The sequence below is a fragment of the Melospiza melodia genome, chromosome 3 (genome assembly GCF_035770615.1).
Source record: "Melospiza melodia melodia isolate bMelMel2 chromosome 3, bMelMel2.pri, whole genome shotgun sequence".
Lineage (NCBI taxonomy): Eukaryota > Metazoa > Chordata > Aves > Passeriformes > Passerellidae > Melospiza > Melospiza melodia.
In genome coordinates, this window is record NC_086196.1 from 46,570,507 (window position 1) to 46,593,579 (window position 23,073).

At 37.4% G+C, this 23,073-nt stretch overlaps 1 protein-coding gene across 6 annotated transcripts in view; it reads right to left on the bottom strand.

Annotated features, from left to right (window-relative positions):
- Positions 1 to 350: 350 nt before the first annotated feature.
- The window catches only part of MTR (5-methyltetrahydrofolate-homocysteine methyltransferase), a 51,572-nt gene continuing 28,849 nt past the window's right edge, over positions 351 to 23,073 (bottom strand). For all 6 annotated transcript variants that reach the window (XM_063151588.1, XM_063151587.1, XM_063151589.1 and 3 more), the window contains 15 exons: positions 21,608 to 21,697; positions 20,811 to 20,963; positions 20,183 to 20,290; positions 17,292 to 17,392; positions 14,813 to 14,880; positions 13,853 to 13,973; positions 10,660 to 10,741; positions 9,798 to 9,896; positions 8,940 to 9,015; positions 7,651 to 7,806; positions 6,754 to 6,950; positions 3,541 to 3,741; positions 2,652 to 2,844; positions 1,812 to 1,924; positions 351 to 1,679 (listed from right to left, as the gene is read on the bottom strand). In XM_063151588.1, coding sequence (XP_063007658.1) covers positions 1,587 to 1,679; positions 1,812 to 1,924; positions 2,652 to 2,844; positions 3,541 to 3,741; positions 6,754 to 6,950; positions 7,651 to 7,806; positions 8,940 to 9,015; positions 9,798 to 9,896; positions 10,660 to 10,741; positions 13,853 to 13,973; positions 14,813 to 14,880; positions 17,292 to 17,392; positions 20,183 to 20,290; positions 20,811 to 20,963; positions 21,608 to 21,697 — 1,851 coding nt within the window. In that variant the 3' untranslated portion in view covers positions 351 to 1,586. The remainder of the gene's footprint in view (positions 1,680 to 1,811; positions 1,925 to 2,651; positions 2,845 to 3,540; positions 3,742 to 6,753; positions 6,951 to 7,650; positions 7,807 to 8,939; positions 9,016 to 9,797; positions 9,897 to 10,659; positions 10,742 to 13,852; positions 13,974 to 14,812; positions 14,881 to 17,291; positions 17,393 to 20,182; positions 20,291 to 20,810; positions 20,964 to 21,607; positions 21,698 to 23,073) is intronic.

The following is a 23,073-nucleotide window of genomic DNA, read 5'->3' on the forward strand; positions in this document are numbered from 1 at the left end:
ACACAGCAGAGAGGACTGCAATTTTCATATGCTGCATATTTCAGGAACAAATAATCTTTTATATTAAGAACATTTTACTTTATTTTTGGCAGTCTAAACGAGTGTTCTACTGAGAAACTGTTCCCACTACAAAAATCAGCTGCTGAGCAAGGACTTGTGACAAGTCCCTTGACATGGAGGGAGGCAGGGGGACGGGAGATCCATTTAGAAATTATTTTTGTAAGTCATTAAAGGATGAGCCATTCTAAGAGATTCAGTTAAGAACACACACAACTACTTTAAAAACCCCATAGCAGCCTCTATAATTTCAGGTTCATGGTACAAGCACATATTAATTTTGACACTATCTGTTCAGATTACTGCACACATTTTATTGTTGCCATTTAAAGGATTTTAATAGGATAACACCATCTTTATTAAACTGCTGATACAAGATGAGTCTTTCAGCATAAAGTTAGATGAAGACATTACAAAAATTATGTAGCTATTAATAGACTGCAATAAACTATTAAAAGATCTTCCTTACAATATTGGTCTTTTGTTTACAATTAGAGACCAAAAAATGAGGGGGTTCTGTCCTAATATTTTACAAATTAGCATTTAAATAATACTTGAAACACTTTTCAGAAATTATTGAAAGCTATGAATGATTAGCACAGTCAGTTAAATCTGAAGAATAGTCTACAATATTAGCTGTTACATATGACAGTACTATTTGCTTTTAAAATCCAGTTTTCTGGAAGGTTAAAATTTTGTAAAAGTCAGCTCCAAGCTTTCTAGCTGTCTAAAGTAGCAAATATGCTACTGTCATAATTTGCATGTACAAATGATTGTTTATGTATGAATTAAGCTTGACAACATTAACTGAAAGGTAGGAAGTGCCAGTACCCTTTATACAGAATAGACAGATTGTGACTTGCTGAAAGGAAGAGGAAGCACAGAGAAGACAAGTCCAAGGGCTCTGTCATCCCATTTCCCAATACAGATCTCTGATACTACTCCAGAAGATTGTATTATTCTTATAGTTCTACCATTGAGAAGAATGTGTATTCCCAAGCACAAGATTAAACACTGAGCAGATGATTTTTTAAAAGGAGATCTGTTGTACTTCAGTTGTTCTTGATCACTCAGTATAAAACATTTTGTGACTTTGCAAAAGAATTGCAACATATTTCTGTCCCTGGACTTACCAAAACACACTAAAATAACAGAAGTCAAATTCTGTTCTACGCATATCCACAGCCATGGGAGAGAAATTCTTGCCCCTGATTTCAAAATCTTCCAGAGAAAAGGAAAGCTTTGCAGTTTCCCCATCTCACCCTACACCTACTTTCTGTGCTAGAGTCTTTGTGAAAACAAAAATAAATAAAAGTATGCTGCTGTGACTGAGCAACTAAATACATTCATGGTCCCAAGCCAAGGGCACCAGGCAGACTGGATGTGAAATATTAAGTTCCTTGATTAAAAATTTAAGACAATCCGACAAGCTACTGGGGTGGATGGAAGAAAGCTGTTTCCAGTGGGAAGAATCTTCTTGTTCCTTCTGGCAAACAAGACCATCAAAAAAGGAAGTTCACCCACAAATATCACAGTTGTTCAGTATCATATCCCAAAATGGGTTCCAGCCACTTCTCCACCTCTGCCACAGACAAATTTTTTCTCAGTGCATAATCTTCAACCTGCAAAGGGATCACAAAATACGATGAAAATTTTGAAACGCCAGCTTTAAATGTTTACAAAATTTTTAAGACATCTGCTTATAAGATTATTTTGAATGCTCTGACACTACTACAATTGATGGTGTTAGTTACCTGATCTTTACATATCTTGCCAACAGCAAAATATTTGGAATTGGGACTGGAAAAATAAAGGCCAGAAACTGCAGAAGCAGGTATCATTGCTAGTGATTCTGTTAGACCAATTCCTGGAAAAGAGAATAAGGATTTTATTATTCTTTGAATTAAGATTAAGCACAAATTCAGAGCCTTTTTTTCATGTTGGGTGGCTTCAAGCAAACTCAAAAAAACCAAGCAGCTTTCAATGAAAGCTGAAACCAACCCCTTTTTCAACTTAATGATTAAGAAAACTTTAGAACTTTAAACATACCACAGACTTTCATTACAATTACTGGAGAATAACTCTACAGTTTGAAGGAAAAAACTTGGACATTTTGGCAAATGAAGTTTTGAAGCACTGAAAATTATTTTTGGAATTGTGGAAGTAACAGTGAAACATCTGACATGCAAAATGTAAGAGGAAAACAAATGGATTTAATCCCTTTTTAAAAATTACCATCTCAGGATTCCTGCAGACCAGGAAATACTCTGCTGAACTGACTTTTTTTCCTGTTTCTATCTGAAATGTCATCTTACCACCATAAGGATGCCAGAAATTTTTTCTGTGCAGCAGAACCCTGTTTGCATGCAATCTGCTAATTAGGGACACAACTCCTCCACCAAAAGCACTGGCAATGTTTTGCAAATTCTTCCTTGAATGAGGCAAAATAAAAAAGGAATAAAAAGGAAAATACAGCAATTCCCAGAAGCACTGGGAATGTAATTCTGTAATTCTGCAACAGCCAATTTGTTCTTTGGTTGAAATTTTTATTTCACATAAAAAGCTGTTTAAGAATCTTAGCAAAGCAAAGTTACCTGTTGTTTCCTCAATGTTTGCAAGTTTCCACATGGTGAGTTTTTCTGTATGGTCGGGCTGGCTGGGATATCCAGGGGCAGGGCGAATTCCCTCATATTTAATTTTGCGTAGGCCAGAGAGATCCAGCTGCTCGCTACTACAGTAACCCCAGAATTCCCTTCGAACTCTTTCATGAAGCTCCTCAGCAAATGCCTTGGAATAGAATGAAAATATATTTTTTTTATTTTTTACTTTGTACAGACCGATGCAATAGCTGATTGATTAACAATGACAGATGCTTTATCACATTCCCATTTTCATTTCAAAGAGAGTTCTTAACATAGTTGAGATATTTGAAAGAATTAAAGTTCACATGAAACATTTATTTTGCTAATTCAAGCATGTTAGTTACTTCTCTTATTGGCATATGTGCTTTTTTGTTTGTCCTGCTTTAAAGAGGTAAAGATGTGGACAAGTAACCCAAAAAGACAAAACACATTAACCTATGGTAGCGACACTTCATTATAGCACTGAGGTCATTAGGTCTTGATTATCTGGGTGTCTGGCCCAGATCTAGCTATGGAAGGCCACATCATTCTTGCGCCATGCTACAATCAGATACAAGTGTGTGCTGCTGCTCCTTTTAGCAGAGGACTTTTCCTCTAGCTCAAAGTGGGAAACAGATTTTCTGAACTGCTTCTGCAGCCTATGTGATTTACCAGCACCAGTTGCCCTTCAGGAAGAATTCCCACTTCAGTAAATATCTTCAACAACAACAATAATAATAATAATTTCTGAAACCCTGCTATAGCTTGAAATCCCCAGCTAGAGCTAGCTCCACTTGCATTGTACTGAAGTGGCTCTAAGTTTGCTGAAAGTTGGAAGGAAACATTTGATAAAACCTCATACCTCTGCCAACCGATCACCAAGCGCCTTCACCATTATGATGTTGTACTCATCCTCCTGTTTCCTAAATTCACTGCATAAATCCTCTACACCAAAGCAGGCCACTGCAAACAGCCCTAAGTAGTCACAAATGTCAGAATCCAGGGGTGCTATGAAGTCAGAGAGGCAGTAATATGGATCTGTGCAGGCAGAGTCCTTTTCAGCCTAAAGTAACAAAATCAATGCGATAAATCAGAACATTTTAAAATAAAGCATTAGTGCAGTATTAAGCTAAAGACCAGTATTTTTAAGACTAAAGGGCCTAGAGTATTTCTGACAAACACCTAACTAGTCTTTGAGCCATGGTAGTTTTTCTGTAGTTAGAAGAAAACCACCTCTCTTACTCTGAGGACATTTGAACCATTGAAGAACAAAACATCAAAGAAGAGAGATGCAGCACTGAATGCACATTTTGCTTCTATTTACAGCTATTAAGATTTAACAGCTTATACTGCAAAAAAATTATTACAAAGTAAGGAATAGTCTTGTGCCAACAACTGGGTAAGAGGAGGAATATTTCATCTCCACCCCTAACAGATTCCACATTTGTTAATAAAACTGATGGCTGATGTGCAAACTGAAGAATTCTTCAGCAACTCCCACTGTAGAATGGCTATGAGTTTATAAACACTCCTTATGCTACAAACTATGTGCTCAGTGATCCAGACAAAACAGTGCCCAGAATGCAGACTTTTTACTAATCACACACAAGCAGAAACAAAATGTATGTATCAGTACTGGAAAGTTGGATCCTAAGCAAAGTTCGAGTGGGTTTAATGCAAAGGGAAGGGGCCCAAGGGAAAAGGACCTTGAGGTGCTGGTCAATATCCAGCTGAAGAGAAACCAGCAGGGTGCCCAGGTGGCCAAGAAGGCCAATGGCACCCTGGCCTGCATCACAAACAGTAGGACAAGTGATTCTTCCCCTGTACCTGCCACGGGTGAGGCTGCATTTGAATACTGTGTTCAGTTTTGGGATCCCCAACTGAGGAAGAACACTGAGGTGCTGGAGCAAGTCCAGAGAAGGGCAATGAAGCAGGTAATGGCTCTGGAGCACTCATCCTGTGAGAAGTGGCTGAGAGAACTGGGGAAAATGGGGCTCAGGGGAGACCTTATGGCTTTCTACAACACCTGAACAGAGGCTGTAGCCAGGTGGGGACTGGTCTCTTCTTCCTGGTAACAACTGCCAGAACAGGACGACACAGTCTTCATCTGTGCTAGGGGAGTTTTCAGTCGGACATTTGGAGGAATTTTTTCACAGGAAGTGTGATCCAATACTGGAATAGACTGCTCAAAGAGGTGGTGGAGTCACTATCCCCAGAGGTATTTGAGGGAAGACTGAACATGGCACTCAGTGCCACAGTCTAGCTGACATGGGGTTGTTCAATCATAGGTTGGACTCAATCTCAGACATCTTTTCCAACTAATTGATTCTGTGAAATAGGGAATTATACTGCTCACTGGATCCTCTTCCAAAATGGAAGAAAGGTAACAGAAAGAGGTACCTGAGCACCCAAAAAGAAATCTTGAATCATATCAGTACATTCATTGTGGAAGCATGATTGCTGTAAAGAAGTGGCACAGTTCTTGTAACTCTACCCAACTTACAGAGAGAGTAAAGTTATTTAATGGCTATCACTTAGCTGAAGAATAATTTTTTTAACCAATGACAATATTTTAGCAATGTGTTTCACCCATTCCCAACTGCATCTTAAAAGCCAATAAAACACTCCTACCCCTGAAAAACAAAGAAAAATTGTCTATTAACCTGCACAGTTACAGAAAGTACCATAAAATTAACAAAATATCCTTTTTCCCCACAGGTGAAATTTATAATAACTTTAAGGTTCATTTCCAATTATTAGAGATAAGGATAATATTACATGCATCTCTAACTTTTAGATTTATATCACATCCTAAATTAGCATCAATGTCACGGAGAGAACTCCGTGTACTGAAAGGAACATTTTATATAAGAAACAGAAGACAATTATTCTCTTCTACTTTGCTCTGCTGAGAACTCTCCTGAGTTACTGTATACACCAGGCTGGAAGAGATGCAGCTAAAATACATGGAGTCCAGAAGAACAGTATACACAGAGTTTCATGACCTTAACCTATGAGAGAAGCCTGAGTAATTGGGATATACAAAGTAATAAAAGCTAAGGAAAAGAACAGTATTCCAATAATAAAAAGCATTACAAGAACAACATCAAATCAGGTATTTTCCTTGGGAAAATCCTGGGAAAAAGCCAGGAAAAAAAAAAAAGAGTAGTAAAGTTGATTTACATGGGATATCAAAATGTTTAACTAGGCCATAAGTCTGTGAAACATTGGCGCTTGTTGAGAGCGTTTTATGTAAACATCTGCCATGGACTGTCGAGATGCACTGGGTCCATCTCAGGGAACTGCAACAGGGCCACGTATTTCTTAGCACAGTTCTGCAATGTTGGCACACGACTGTGCTCAGAGAGTACTGTACTCCAGAAATGCAGGTAGTTAAACTCTTTTTCTGCCACATTTGATGACTCTGAATATGTGAACTATGAAGAAGCCAAATCAGAAGACAGGGAAAAGGAGAGGCAGAATATCTTGCAAGCTCAATCTAGCAAATTAACTGCAAATCGAAGTAAGTATGATTCTCTCCATCAAAATTAGCTGCCAAATAATTCTAAATGGCCCCTTCATATAGTGAATTTTACAAAGAAATTAAGCTTATCAGAAACACTTCTCTCCAATGGGCTTTATTTTCCATGTTTCTTAAATTCTAACTGGGTTTAAGCATTAACATGTTCAAGCAGAATTCTTCATCTAAAGTAGAATCCAGTGATATTAGAGAACTAAGGTTCATTAGGTTCTAATTTATCTTGAAACAAGATTCATGTGATTAATTTATACAACATAGTGCTTTAGGACATCTTAAAATTGAAACAGAAAATGCACAACATATCTGAAGATGTCAAACCTACAAAGCATTTTGTACAGTTATTACAATGCAAAATACTACAATACAAATACCTAGCTCATCACTAACAGAATCTTGTTATTATTGAAAGAAATGACAAGACAATGGCGCAGAAAGATTACAACAATTTTCTACAGATTTTAATAAGGCACTTCTATTACATTCCTGAAATTCAGGGGGAAGAAAAGTCCCTTAACAAATGTGCTGTTACTGTACCTGTTGCCTCAAACCATAAAATTTTGCTATTGGTTCTGAAGATCCCACTGCCTCTTCTGCAGCATACAAGTGGATATCATCCTGAACACTTCGAGCTGGCCAGAACCCAACCACACCTCTGGCTTGTAATTTCTTTTCATTAATCAATGTTTTCAGTAGATCTTGAGCATCATTATAAACTCTCTTTGCTTCTTCACCTATTAAAAAACAAAATAAACAACAAAATTGCCTCAGAAAAGGCATGTTTTCATAACTGGCTAAATAGATTTAAGAATTGTTTGAAGATTGATTCATTTTCCACATAATTGTCCAATGACTGCAATGATCTGTCAGCTACAGCAATAGAAGATTGCAGTGTGATCATAGGGCTGTAACAACATATATCTTAGAGAATAAAAAACCCAAACAAAATGTTTCAGCCAGCACCTAGTAGAGGAAGAGAACACAGAATAAAATGAGCAAGAGACCTGGTGCATGTACCAACATTACCACAGTGCAGCAGACCCAGAACATTGCTTTCAGTGTCACCCTTGCATTTTTATCACCTATTTCAAAGCCTACTGAATAGCTTCAAGAGGAGCTTGCCATCTTCACCCACAGACACTTTAAGTGCTCTGCTGCCATTTTCTGTTAATAAAATACTTCCCTGTGCTTTGGCAGGTGAATGCTAAGTAAGATGACTGAGCATTTTTCCACACTTATTTTCCAGCCTCACATGGCAACAGTTGGTTCACTAAGCCTTGCTTTGAACAAATTATTTCAGTGACATTCTTTGCATGTATTTGTACTATTCCTAATGTATTTCATTAAACATTTGGAATGTTTAATGAATCTTACTGCAGCACATTGGGCCTGTTAGCATTTGTTATATGAAGTAAATGCAATTTCAGTACTCACCTACAGTTTTGTCATTAAAGATCTTAGGGAAACTCCGGTTGGGATACTTTCCCCTAAGCTGCCAGACGTCGAAGAAGGGCTTCCAGTCAATGTACTCTACCAGCCTCCTGAGGTCATAATCTTCAAAGACTTTTGTGCCAATGAATTTTGGTTTAACTGTAGGAAACAGAAGTACAATTGGACATGATGAAAATAATTTAAAATTGCTTTCACATTTGCAGTATAAGTGATGTTCAGCAGCTTCCACCCCTGCAAATGACCTCTTCCAAACTGACTGTCCTAAAATTCTCATAGTCATATTTTCCCAAGTCATATCATAATCCACAGTTACAATGTAACAAAAAAAAAGCATAAAAGGCATATAAAGTTGAAATGGAAAAATTAAGGCCTTTTGTTCTTCCATGTAAATAAACAGCTTTTAGCTGCTGGACTTTGGAACTTATTTAATTGGTGAGAATATTGGCCAAGACACAAGACCAAACAAACCTACACAACTTATCAATCCCTAACATACTTCATGGGCCTTCCACATTCACCAATTCCTTTCTATACACAGACATGTACTATGACACTGCAGAATATTTCTGTAAATTCTTATGTAATTTCTAAGAACTTTTGCACGTTTAGATGCACACACACAAGTGATAAAGCAAGATGGATGCATCTGTGTAAAGCCAGAAGCTTTGCACTTGTTTTGTCTGTACAATACTTTGTCACACATTAAGACAAGATATGGAAAATTAGCATCTTGTTGAATCTTGTAAATGAAACAACAGAAAGCATCATTAATATCACTGCAGGATGCAACCTGAATGCTGTTTATATTTCTAGTATAATTTTAAAAAAATAAAACAGTACAAAAATTGATGGGGGAAGGGTAGGAAAGAGTGTAAGGAGGAATTTGATTAAAATGCCATGTTACAGCATGTGTTCCCCAAATATGGTACTGTAAGGTGTGCAATGTAATGAGCCAGGCAGACAGTATTTTCAAAAGCTGTCATTAGTGTTCTCTTTGATTATATGTTGTGATGGGTAACTCATTGTTTTGGGAATTTTTTCAGTTACATTTATTGAATATTAATTTATTTTTTAAATGAGCTGTAAAAAAAGCAGAAACAATGTTAAAAGTAATGCAAAAAGATCTCAGTTGAGACAGATATCAATTTACTTAAGCTGTTACACTGCTACATTCTGAAGTTTAAAGCATATTTTAACTAAAAATATATCTAAAATAATCACACAAAATACAATAAAGGCACAGCAATCACAAACAACAACATATAGCTGACCTGGTACATGGCCTGATAACCAATCATTATGGAAACCTTTTCTTCTAGCTTGCTGTAGAGACAAGTATCTTCTTTCCTATATAGACATAAAGGTTAATTTCAGAACACCACCTTTCAGACTCAAATTGTAACTGCAGACTTCATGGTAGAGTTTTACCCAAAATACTCTTCAGAATAAATCTAACAACAGATAATTTCAGTCTCCACTACTCCGAGTTCCCATGAGTAAAGTACAATTACATCACAAGCAGATCATTATTTTTGCCTGTATAATGCTAATGAAGCTGGCCTACAAGATTTCTGGTTCCTCTCAATTACACCAGAAGTTCTTTTATTGCTTTACAATACACTAAAATACAAGCAGAGAAAGATATTCTTCTACTGCTCTGATCACTCACCTAAACAAGACTAAGACATTAGGAAAGCATGGTGGTTTAAAATTCTCACTGATGCGGCTCAGAACCAGCAAAAGCTACCAGTACCATGTTCACCACCCCAGTTGAAGCTCCACATATCCTGCTACTGCTCCAGGAGAGCACTGGTCTCCCAAGGTTGATTAAGATGACATGACTGCCAGCTCCATGGAGGTCCTGGATACCACTGATTAGCCATTGAGGACAACCAAGAATTTGCCAAGCGTGTGTTAAGAGTCACATAGCAAAGTCTTATAGGCTAGAAAATTTGATTTCATAAGCACTTCTGGAAGTTTTTAATCCATTTTACTGTATGTTTTAAATCAAAACAAATATACCTGAAGGTCTTCACAAGGAGCTGAACAGTAAAGAGTAACAGCAAGTTATTCATAACTGAACAGCAAGTGCCAACCACTTCAAACAAGATAATCAATTATATTTGTACCTTGAGAGACTCATAGTGTTCTTGTCTAATTTCTTCATATTCCTCTAATATTTCTTCAAAGAAATCATCCTTCATACTGTCATCTAAGAGCTGGGAGCACTGAAAAGAACAGGAAGGAAAAAGCAGTAAGTACCTACTGTAACACACTACGGGAAAGACAGAGTTTAAGTTTCAGACTAGGCAACCTGTCTTTTGGACTCTCTTGGCAACACTAAATGAACCTTACCATTAATCTGCAACCTCCATTCAAACTATGCAAACTAGCCATGTTTAGACTACAATTATTACTGAGATCTCTGCCCTACTACACAGGTAACATTGGCAGAGCCAAGTTCAGGTCTGTAAAGACCTGAGAGGAGAATACTGCAAAACTTCAGAGACTGAATAGTCACAGAAGCAACATACAGCTTGGCCTACTCTTTACCACCATGTATTTGGCAGCTAAGACCACCCATTTCTCTGAAAGAAAATCCATCCCAAAAAACTCCAGCCACATGTTTCTCAGTATGAATGTTGCTATCTAACTTCAGAAATATATTTAAATTAGCCAGAACAGCAGTACACATAGAACTCCATCAGTCTTCACTACAAAACTACAGTCAAGGACTCAGTGAATGTCACCCTCACTAGAGTAATGGACATTTAAATGAAAGTGCCCAGTGACAATAACTGCCACAAGCCAGTTGAGAACCATGTGACAGCACAAAACAGCTGAAACAAGTGTAATTTAGACACTTGTCTCTGATGTGCCCCTTCTAATTTTCTGCCACAACACTAAGCCTTAGAGGAAAGGATGAAAGGGACAACAGAAAAACAGGGCAGATATCTTTGCATGGACAAGAAACTAGAATTTAGAACTTACAACCACAACACTCTTGGATGCATCCAGGACGTGAACCACAGGTGCACTATACCGTGGGGCAATTTTAACAGCTGTGTGTGTCCTTCAATGAAAAAGAGAAAGAGTGAGCACTTCACAAGTAAAGCAAAAAAAAAAAAAACAAAAAACCAAAAACCAAAATACCAAAACAACAAAAAAAAAACAACAAACAAACAAAAGAAAACCAAACCCAAGCAACCCACCAACAAAAAAAGCAGACAAAATTCCCAGGGAAATAAATCCTGACTTAATGCATAGACCAGAACACTTCAAAACAAGAAATTCATTCATCCATCTGCTATCCATGAATTAACAGGTATATAAACATTTTCCTTCAAGAGTATCAGAATACTTCATAAACAATGTGTCAACTCACACTCCCTCAACGTCATACCAGCTGAATGAAAATCAGCAACTCATTAGTTTTGAGTCTCAGAAATCAGTAAGAATATTCCAAACTAAGCCTACCAAGAACTAGCCATTTCTTTAATCTTTTTTGCTCATCTTACATTTTTTCCTTCCACATGTTAATTTTTGGGTCTGTGGATTAGCATTAACCTAATTCAGTGATGATTATCCCAATTCTCAATATCAGAGGCACAAGTCCTCTATACACCTGAACAATAAATTCTGCCAGTGGCCAACAAATACTACAAACTTGCACCTTAAAGATGCAGTGAACTTTGCATTGAAACTATAATTGCAATAAGGACAGACCCTTCTCTTCACAGTCTGTCAAATTATGAGACTACTTGCTGAAGCCACAAAATATAGACTCTAACAGATCTACTACAATATGCATTGCTCTGATAAAGAAAGCAACACTGCTAACAGTTTCTAGTGATGCAAAAAGAGTTCTGCCCAGAGTCCTACTAAAACTCTGCAAGCAAGTGTAGGAACAAAGATGTTACAGGCCTTATAATTTGCTTTTTTATATACTAAGGTCAAACAACATTTCTAAAATTAAACTTGAACCAGAGCTCAGGAAGCAATCTTCCCTAACAAAGGTAAGATCCCCCTTTTCTTCAGGTTCTGTCAAATATTTAAAGCACTTGGATATGGAAGTTTACTCATGACTGTGCAACACAGCTGTGTAAACAACTGTCCAGCATCCCCTGAATCTGCTTCTAGGAGATGCATTTTTGATCTTGGCAACTCTATTTTTTACAAAAAGGTATCTCATCTGTTTTGATAGGAACAGAGGAAAAAAAGAAGACATGGTCCTAAAATGGCACTGTATCAACCATTATATGTTAACTTTTGTATTTTTTAAGTAAATTTTATGGCAATAAGAATGTCATCATTATTCCTCAGCACCTGAATTTACCAAAGTAGCATAATATGAATGGAAAAAATCATCATTACCGTAAATTATGAAGAAACTCTTATTGTGTGGATTCTGGAGACTAAATCCAGCCTCTCTCTCTCTCTCTTTCAAACTAACCTCACTATACAGTCTCCCAAGTACTCATGATCCCCTTATTCCAAATAACAATGCCTATTTATAACAGTGAAAAAAATGCAGATGGTTCTTCATTAGCAACCTCTGACATATACACAAACTTTAGGAATGCACATGGGAGGTGAAATTGAAGACTAGGAAAGTAATGCTAAATACACATTAAGAATCTAATCTTCCATAAAGAGTACATTTACTGGACATTATTTTATAGACACTGCATTGTATCTGGGCATATGTGCAAGTATATATTGATATAAAATTCACATGAATAAAATCAATTTTTGTACTCAAAAGTATACATATATCCTTTAGTAATTTCCATATTCAAGCATAAAACTAGTGCAGCTTCCCTGTTAGCTACATTCCTCGTTTTGAATAAATTCTGCAGAACTGTTTGATGCTGGTTACTTGACATTAATTACTAGGCCACAATGCCCTGGGTGAAAAAACTGAAAAGAACTGAAAAGGCTCTCCTAAGACCTCCATTTAGAATAAAGCCTTCCTGTTGACTCCCCACATTTTTGGTGGGGTTTTTTTTTTTGTCTTTTTTTCGCAGATGGAGGGGTGGGGGGGGTGGGAGGGGTTTTTGCTTTGGCTTTTTTTTTGTAAGAAAAAATCCTCCACGTTTGCTCTCAGTATCAAAGCAGCAGGAAGAGGCACACATGGAAAAGGAGAAAAGGGATACAGTGAACCTTGCATTATACATGCAGGAACAATAACGGCAGGTAGAGATCCTACTCTCCACTGTCTGCCGAATCATGACATGATTTGCTAAAGCCAAAATTACAGAATACAGTATGTGCTGCTCTGATAAAGAAAGCAACACTGCTCACAGCTTTCAGTTAGAGAAAAAATGACCTCTACAGTCTTCTGAGCTGTCACCTCCTCAAGTATATTGTACACTAATCAGCCAGCAAAGCGTGACCCACGGCTGGTATACGTGCCCAGAACACATCTGCAGTAATGCTAATACTAGGTGTCACTGAGCTGTCAACATGGTCTTCAGGAAATCACAGCAGCTGTATTATTTGATTTGAACAGATCTGAGAGAACAAGATTTTAACAGCTCAGTCTATCAAAATCAACATGATAAGTACTTCACGGCAAGCAGCGGGGCTTTATCCCCTACCAGCCTGCCTGAGCAGCACTGGAGGCTCAGCACAGTCATCACCACATTGAACAGTGATCCAGGAAAATACAGTAACTTCCTTAAATATAACAGCTCCCTGATGTCAACTATTTCTAGTCTCAAAATCCTGCATTTTTAAAATGCTTCAGTGAATCAAAATAGATCATCCAACCCCTCAGAAGAACAGGACTATATTTATTTCCATGTGAGCCAAAACTTTTAGAAAAAACACAGTACTTCCACATATAATATATACTTGAAAAAATTAAACATTTAAGATGTCCATTATTTGTTATGTACTAATTAGATTTTACCTCAATAATCTAGGACTTCTGAAACAAGAAATAACAGTCAATGTTAGGGTGAATACATATCAGTATGTGTGTTGCAGGAAAATGAGAGAAAGGGGGAAAGAAATGGCTATAAATTTTCTTTTTCATTAGTTAACTAGTGAAATAGTTTATATATAATACTGTTTATATATAATAATAACACTGTTGGCATAGAAGCTGCTCGTCTGCTTATATATAATAATAATATTGTTTGCATAGAAGCTGCCCATCTTCCCAACAGAGATATCTTACTTAGAAGTAGTTGCTCCTCCAATGAGCAAAGGAATCTTTATTGCCAATCTCTCCATTTCCTTGGCGACAAAAATCATCTCATCCAAAGATGGGGTGATGAGACCAGACAGGCCAATTATATCTATTGCAAATTTACAAACACACATGCACAAAACTTTTAGCCAGTCCATTCTAGAAAGACAAAGAAATTACTACAGAAAAGTTTATTTCATACATCAGATAGCTTCATGCATCAGATAGAAAATAATGAGATGAAAAGCAGGATAGTCACTAATCTAAAAGGGATGTTTGACCCAATTAGAAAGTGAAAGCTTTCCAAGAATGATAGCAATTCCAAATCCCCAGTTTAAGATATTTCTCATCTTCGCAGTTGCTGAACACCTACTGCTCTAGTTTCAGCAATAAATAAACAGCACTTTTGATTAGCAAGCTCCAAGTCTCAGAAGTTCAGCACTGAAGAGGAAAATAAGACAAAATAATTCTAAGTTCTGCTTTTAGAAACAGCAAATGCTTTCAAACTTCACCATGTTTCACACCATTCATCTTTTCCAAGATGCAGCAGACTATTCCAAAGCAACAGCAAGTTGTATCAGGAAGTTCATTATTAGAACAATTCCTTCCTGATTTCACACTCACTGATCTGGCAGACCAAATGCCAAGTTCTTTTACTGATTTAAGACTCAAAAAGAAGTTAGTTAGACCTTTTCAAGGCTCCATTTATCCATCTGTAAAAGAAATACTACGCCATCTCTCTCAGAGGTGTCTGTCTGAAATGTTCCTCAGGCTAAGTTTCACAGAAGTGCCAAATGCTAAATAATTAACATGGTTAAAGCAGAAGTTCTGATTTCTCTGAAGATAATTTGATCAAATCATAGACAGTACCGGAATGCAATAAGCAGCAATAAAAATTGTGATTTAAAAATCAAACAATTCAGAAGTACTAATGAAGTCTCTCTCTACCTGCTTTGTTCTCAACAGCAGCTTTTAATATCTTGTCACATGGAGTCATGACTCCTAAATCAATAACTCTGTGGAAAGAAAGGAGATGACACAAGATCCTTTAATTAGCAAAACAAATTTCTTTTACAGGGCAAATGCATTCCTCTTGCTGTAAACAACTGACCTAAAAATTGAAATTAAGATTGAGATTTTTGTTTGTTTCTCTTAAAACCATTTGGGAAATGGGAAATTGGGGAATCTTTATATAGGAAATACGTCTGGGTCTGGTAAAATTTTCAGTAAGCGTTCCAGAAGGCATAACAGTTATGAAAATTCAAGTGTAAGAGGAGCTTTTCCTTTAAAATAAATTTTTGTGGTTGTACTAAGTCTGGCTGAGATGAGTTAATTTTCTTCACAGCAGCTGGTATGGTGCTGTGTTTTAGATCTGTGGCCAAAACAATTCTGCAAATTAAAGTTTAACTATTGATGAGCAACACTTTCACAGAATCAAGGCCTCTTCTGTTTCTTACTCTAGCCCCCCCAAGAAACAGACTGTGAGTAGACACAACTAGGCAGATGACCCAAACTAACCAAAGAAATATTCCATGGCACATGAAGTCAAGCTCAGCAGTAAAAAGGGAGAGTAAGAGGCATGGCAGAGGTTAGCCATATTTTGCTCAGGAATGGCTAGGCACCTAGTCTGTCCATAGGAGGTGATAAGGGTGAAAAGCATCACTTGCTTTTTCTTTACTTCTCTCTTCTTCCACTTCGCCTTCAGTTATTACTTTTCTCCACCCATCATTTTTCTTGCTTTCTTTCTTCCTTTCCTCTTTTCCCATCTCACTGAGATTGGCTGGGTGGAAGTGAATGAATGGCTATGTGGTGCTGAGCCACCTACCAGGCTACCCACAGCAGTAGCATTTCTGAAGGCATCTGGATAATACAAAAATGTTTTGTGGACATCGTATTGTCACTGTCCTATTTTCTGGAAAAATCCCTAAATCCCTTCTCCGGGATTTCTTCTCCTGGCAAGCTAAGAAGCCTCAGAGAGAAATGAAAATAATAATTACCTGTTTGCTTCTCCCTGTTTTACTGCTTTAGATTGTGGTCTGGAAATTGTTTACTAACAGGTGCATGTTTGATTGGTTTCATGTGAATTGTTTTTACTTAATGACCAATCACCATCAGCTGGGTTGGACTCTGAGGAGTCAGTCATGAGTTTTTCATTATCATTCTTGTTAAGCCTTCTGTCTGTATCCTTTCTCTATTCTTTAGTATAGTTTTAGTATAACATTCTTTTATATAATATAAGTACATAAAATAATAAATTAACCTTCTAAAAACTTGGAGTCAAATTCACTCATCTCTCACCTCATCCTGGGGACCCCTGCAAACACCACATTATATCTTACATCAGGAATATAAGATGATTCACACCAAGCTTGTTTGCCTTATTAAAGCATACATTTTATGAAACAGGACACTGAACTTCCCTTTTTAGCATTTTATTCCTATTAACCCAAGCAATTGCTGAGGTTTTTATTTCTTCAAGTCAACCACTCCAGCCTGCAGATTTCACTCAGCCTCACTCATATTCATGGTGACAGAGAACACTATGGCTTTCTTTCAGTAAGTCTAAATAAAGCTCAAGAAGGCCTGAATCCAATCAACAGAATTTCAAGAAGAAATTTAATGGAATATATTGCATATATACAGCACTGCTACTGACTTCAACACTTTGTGTTTTGAAATAAAGGGATAATTTTGGCTCTTTCCAGAGCAAATGACAACCCAAAGTCAAAACTAAACTAAAGGAATGAACAGTAAGACAGAGTTCCAAAACCAATTCAGCTTTGCACAATGTCTGACAGACCCTTGAACACTAATGGAAACATGACCATTCATTCCAACACTGTTGCCAAGCCTTCTGCACATACACAGGCCATGAAAGACCTGACTTTTCTTGAAGTTCTAACTTTTGAAGTTTAGAAACAGAATGAGAATCTCATCTCTTATTTAAGAAAACATACCTCAGCAAGTTCTTTCATAGTTAACAACGTGAAAAACACACTACAAGATTCATTTGAATTTTACAAGACTATTTTTTCCCAACACAAGCCATATATAGTATTGTCTACTGCAACTGTCATATCTGATTTCTTCAGACATTATAAAAATATTACAGTTATTATATTTAACTTATATAAAACAAACACAAAAATTGATGTTCTCATCTATATTCCAATTGATGGTAAACTGCAGAATCACCTCAGATGTCAATTTATTAGGAAAAACAGTATTCAAGGAAGATGCAATATTCCCTCTTGCCTCCCCATTTAGTAATAGCTGCTATGATCTGTGTTCCCAATCACAGCCTGGGGAACAGAGGACAACTCCCAAGAGATGCCCAGTTCTGTTATCACCAGAGCTGCAGCTACAGAGAGGTACTAATTACCAACCCTCCTACAGTTGTGTTCTCAGCTACCTGATGTCTCTTTACCTGAAGTTGTTGCAGCCCAGAACAACTCCCACAATGTTCTTGCCGATATCATGTACATCTCCCTTCACAGTTGCCAATACTATTGTACCGTGGTAAGGATCCTGGAAGTTAAAGCAGCAAGAGTTAAATTACTCAGAAGCCTTGGTATGTTTGAACACATCCTTCAACACTGCAATCCTAATCCATGACCCAGACTTCTATTATAGTACTGCAAAGTGTAGTACAGATAATACAGTAAGTATTAAAAACCATCTTTAAAGATCCAGGTAATAGAAACTTGCACATTAATTATTCTTTTAAAATGCATGGATGTTATTAAAAAATCTGTGCTTGAAAAAACAAAACAGCACATAAAACCATTTCAGATCTGGACAGCATTTTTTGCAGTACAATAACTGAACTCCTAAGGTACTTCTGCTCCAAATACACACCTTGCCAATAAAGAGATTAAATATTTAGAACAGAAGGGTATGAATACTTGTAATTACATGTCTGTTTGTGCATCAAGATCAATCTTTTGATGCAATGCTGAGAAAAACAGGATATTAGCAAACTTAGAAGAGAAATTAGAGCAATTAGAAAAAGCAGAAGAGGCTCATTTTTATGCAACACAAATAACAACGGAGTTTTCAGTGCAGTGATCAGGCTACTTCAGACTACCCAAGCCGAACAAACAGGCTGAAGAAGGATCAACTTGAAGAAAGGAAGCTGTTCTGTCACAAGCAGGTCCTAGGCTAGATGGCACTCAGCCTGACAAAGGGTGCTGCCAGCAGCACAACAGTGGAACTTCCCACAGCAGTTCTCCCCCCGGACACAGGACTTGGCAATACCTTTTTAGTTGTATAATCACTGCCGTCATTTGGAACAGCTCCAGGCTATAACAGTACTATGTCTGAGCTGCTGCAGCATCAGATGCCAGTAAGCAACTACATAAATTGCACAGAATTTAAATAAAGTGGAAATCTGAGCATATTGTATGTGAAACTACAAAATATTTTTCCAGACAGTATCTCATCTCCTTCGCACGTGGCAGAACTGGATGACTGAACCCTTCTATGAAGCATGTTGTAATTCTGGACACATAGAGCAGCTCTCTATTTCATGAACCTACATTGCTTTTGTAGTTGCAATATTATGGGTTAAAAAATCTTGATATATTACCAAGAGTGACATTAGTATTTTCCTGTGGTTCTAACACATTTGTTGAATAAAATCCCTGGATTTCCACCAGTGTTGCTGTTTACTAAAATCTAGTATCTCCCCAGTGCTTCTGTTTTACACAAGTCCAGAGAACAGAGGAAGCAAAATGAAGGTCTGTAAGTCAGCCATCTCAGTAAATCAACAGAAAATTTTGCAGCTGAAAATATACTGCTGGGGAATCGGGTAAGAGATTAATCAAGGACTAGGAGAAGAACAAAACATGCTGGCTCACATTAGGTATCACACCTAATCATACCTAATAATTACTGACGATTTCATTAGTGATTGATACAAAAGAAAAAAAAATTGGATTTGCACATAAGAAGGAAAATCTTTGCTGGATAGCAAACAACATGGGCAACAGCACATACCACTTTAAATAAATCCTATTTAAGGCACACTTATTTCAACTGTCTTAAGCAAGGAGGTCCTCAAGTTCTGGGCATACGTCCAACAGGCCTTCATTTTTTTTCATCTTTGATAGAGATCCACAGCCACAGCTATTTATCCTCAAATGTAACTATCAACGCTTTGCATTTCCTGGCAGTCTGTGACTATAACTGTCCTGAAGGGTACAGTGGCCTGGGTAACATCACACAGATCAGTTACCAGAGTCTGCAAATCTTTTTCCTTCAAGCCAAGGTACTTTGGGAATAGATGCAGCTGTTTTATCTCTTTCATTGAGTCTCTATATAGTGGCATGTCTTTTTAAGAGGAAGGAATTACATCCCTTGCCCAACAGAAGGTAGAGAAGGCAGGATGACAGAAGCCCTGCCTTTTTCTCCTGCTCTCCTCAGCCACACAGAGCGTCTAACTCACTCTCTTAGAGTGTCTTCTGTCTTTTTTAGAATGTCTCAAATTCCACTTCACTTCTTTCCAGCCAGAGAATTAAGTGCCAGAGGGTTCACAGAAGATCCTAATCCACTGCTCATGGAATCAATGGGGTAGCAATTTTAAACAACTTCAAACAGGATCAGAACAAAACAGAGGGTGTGAAATACTAACACTGTTGTCTGAATTAAAAGAGAATAGCATGAGCTGGAGAGAGATGATGAAGTGAAAGGTGATTTGTGACAGCCAGACAACTGATTAACTTGAGATATAGGAGAAAAGACACCTTCATATCTGGAAAGAGCATGGGAGAAGAGACAAGGCATTTTCCTTCTTTCATGAAGATCAGTCAGATTTAATCATCAGGCTATTTTTCTTTCCAAATTATTTGCTGTATTTGTTACTTTTGTGCTGGACAATCACACAACAGATGCACAGCAAATAGACTATAAGAAGACTTCAAGCAAAAAATTAGGAACAATAAAAAATTTTAAAAAAGAATTAGAGAGTTCGCCCAGGGCAAAAGTATTAGAAGCAAACAGCAAAATATGACATAAAGTTAGAATAAATAACACCAAAATTAAATGCCTGTAAAAATACAAGAAATTAGTAATGTTGGCATAAAGGGGCTACAAAGGCTCACTGGCATATTTCAAGAGTCTTTGTGAGCTTAGGCACGCACCAAGCAGAGTTCCACAAAATCATTAATTTCAAACCTAATTCAAATATTGACTGAGATTGTCAGTCTCCATGTGGCTGCATCAACTCTCCAGCGTAATAAATATAAATAGCAACAAATAATTCTTATATTTTTCATAGCACTCTATGAAAGAACTACAGCACAAAAGATTGTATCTTGCCTCTTCTTCTGTGCTGCCTTGCTTGGCTCTCCTTTCCTCTCTTTCTTTTTCCATATAGGGAATAAGGTGGCCAACAGCTTTCTTCATAACTCGAGCAGACTTTATCACCTGCACAGGTAAAGGTGGGGGCAGAATAAACGATAAAGACAAGGTACAGGAATAAACTCAGTTTTCTTTTAGTTTTCTCATTCAGGCAATAAATGAAACTTCATTTGCAGCCCCAGGTGGCAGTTTTCACATCACTCTGTGGCTGCAGGCTGCTGGCCTCACTGGGCTAAGGCTCTACACAAAACATTTCTTCCACAGGGCAGCTTCCCAGACCAATCACAACACAACCAAAAGCTACATATAGGCCCAGACCCGGAAGATGCTAAACACAGCAAATTTTATTTGGGCTTTTACTCTCTTGCACTTTTTCATGGGCTAAGACTTAAAACTGCATTTCAAATAAAGCAAAAACACTCAGGAAGAACAGAAACAAACAAAATCATACACAAAGAAAGTTGGGTTTCAAAGTAAAGTAAGAAAATGGCTGCTTCTCAGCAGTACCTGAATTTTTGCAATTGCTACATTTTACAATACTAGTTTTTGTAAAGTAGGAAAATATATGACATTATTTTTTCATTACCTGAGGCAGAAACATCTTTCCAGCACCAAAAAGATCACCAACAATTTTCATGCCATTCATCAAAGGCCCTTCAATTACATTTAGAGGTCTAGGATATTTTTCCTGATTTAATCTTGCTTCTTCTGTATCTGCAATGACATACTTCTCAATGCCCTCAGAGGGAAAAAAAAAAGAAAAGAGAGAAGCTTTTATCTTGCTAGAAATACAACTTTTATTTAGTTGCCTTCTCCCCAGAAAAACTGCACAATGAAAGTACAAATAGATACTGTAGATACTGATAGTCTTTAAAAATATCTCAAATGCGTATTGAAAAGAGACTTTCTTAGGAAGCAAAACACTGCAAGTCTTAGGCAGATAAAGTTAGTCACAGCATTTCCCCAGTAGTAACAGATTTGTTCATTTTTCTTAACTGTGTCATCAGAAAAACCCAACACTCAAAGGCTGCTTCCTCAGCCCAGGTGCCACTCAGTGCAGTAGTACTGAAGGACCAAAACCACCCCTAGGAAGTAAAAGGAGTGTGTTCCAAAGCAAAAGCTTTGTTCCTACCAACACTAGTGGAATAAAATATTAAGGGTCAAAGACTTCAACTTCTGAAGCTTGAAGACATACCTCTAGGATAAGTTCTCTCTAGTTTTCTCTGTTATTGAAATTAAATAGATCAGTTGCCTTTATTATTCATTGTTAATTAACAGCTTGTGAAAAAATGGTAGCTGAAGAAGTTTTAAAGGCAAATATGTCCCTTAAGGTCTGAGCTGAGCTCATGGCTCTGAGCTCTGATGGCTAGGACATCAGATTACCTTGATGAGAGCATATTCCAGCCTTTCCTCCACAGAGCCTTTTCGCCACTCATCAGTCTGTACAACTTTTTTTCCTCCTTGGGCATGATTCTGAAAAGAAAAGACATCCATAGGAGCTTGCATGCATAAGAAGTACAATTATGGACTTCACATTCAGAAAAACCAGGATATTTCCAAGTAGTGACTCATAAAATAATTTTAGACTATGCAAAAGGTTTATATACATGCAAATCATGTTGCAAACACCTGTGATGTAATACATGCACCCAGGGTGTCTACATCCTAATAGGCATACACCTCAATGAAAATTTAAACAAAATATTTTTTTTAAAAAAAGAGAGAGCAGTTTGACAAATTTTGTGCTCATAAAAATGATGACATGACTAATCCTAAGGGATTTACTTCTGGGAACATATTTTAAATTGATTCCTGGCCCACACATTACATTTAATTTTAAAATTCTAATTAATTTGGCACTAATTCAGTTTCTGCTGGAATAGGTTATGTTATTCCATATCACAGACGTGTTTTCAATCAGTTCAGCCTACAAAACTACTGTTTGTCACACACATAGACTGCCCCAAGCTACCACATATCCTCACTGTCTCACTCTCATATTCCCCTTGGCCATGAACACAGAGGCCAAAAGGGCTTCACAGTGCAAGAAAGTTCACAAGGACCCACCCCAGGAAGACTCATGGAAGAGAACCTTATCCAACACACTTCAGGCAAGTAATTTCTTTTCCTTACTCAGTCATTAGACATAATCTGACATCTCTCAGGCCTTATGAACTTCCTACACTTTTGAGTACTCATCAGCAAGTTTTTAAAGATAAAGCCATGGAAACAAGACCTCACTCACGGGAACAGAAAACAGAACAGCTCTCATCCATGTTTATACAAATATTATCTAACTTCACAACTTCTTGTTTCATAATCTTATTCCCCTCATATGTCTAGATTGTAAAAGGGAATGAAGGGAGGAATAAAATGCTGCCTGGAGACAACATAGACTTATATTAATTCTTAGTTATATTAAAAACCTGACTGGACATGTCCCTGAGTAACCTGATCTTGGCTGGCACCTGATTTGAGATGGAGGCTTGTAGTAGATGATCTCCAGAAGTCTCTATCCACCTCAGGAATCACCTCATGTGATTCACTGAAATGATACCAAGTGCTCTTCAACCTCTGGCCAGAAAGTTTAACAAGGGAACCACTCCAGCCTAAAAGTTAGCCTAAAGCCTAACCCATGACACTGCAGGGTGGACATGCAGGAGCAAAAGTGTTCGAGAATGTCTGCAGTTACATAAATCATAGAAAATGGTTTTTAATCTCAAACTTCAAATGAAGACTGATTCCCTAAATCTTCAAGGATGAAGTTCCTCTTTTTTGCCACTAGACTATTTCACTCCCTCAGTAAAACTACCACCACTAATAAAAGCATATTTTCCAACAATGGCTTC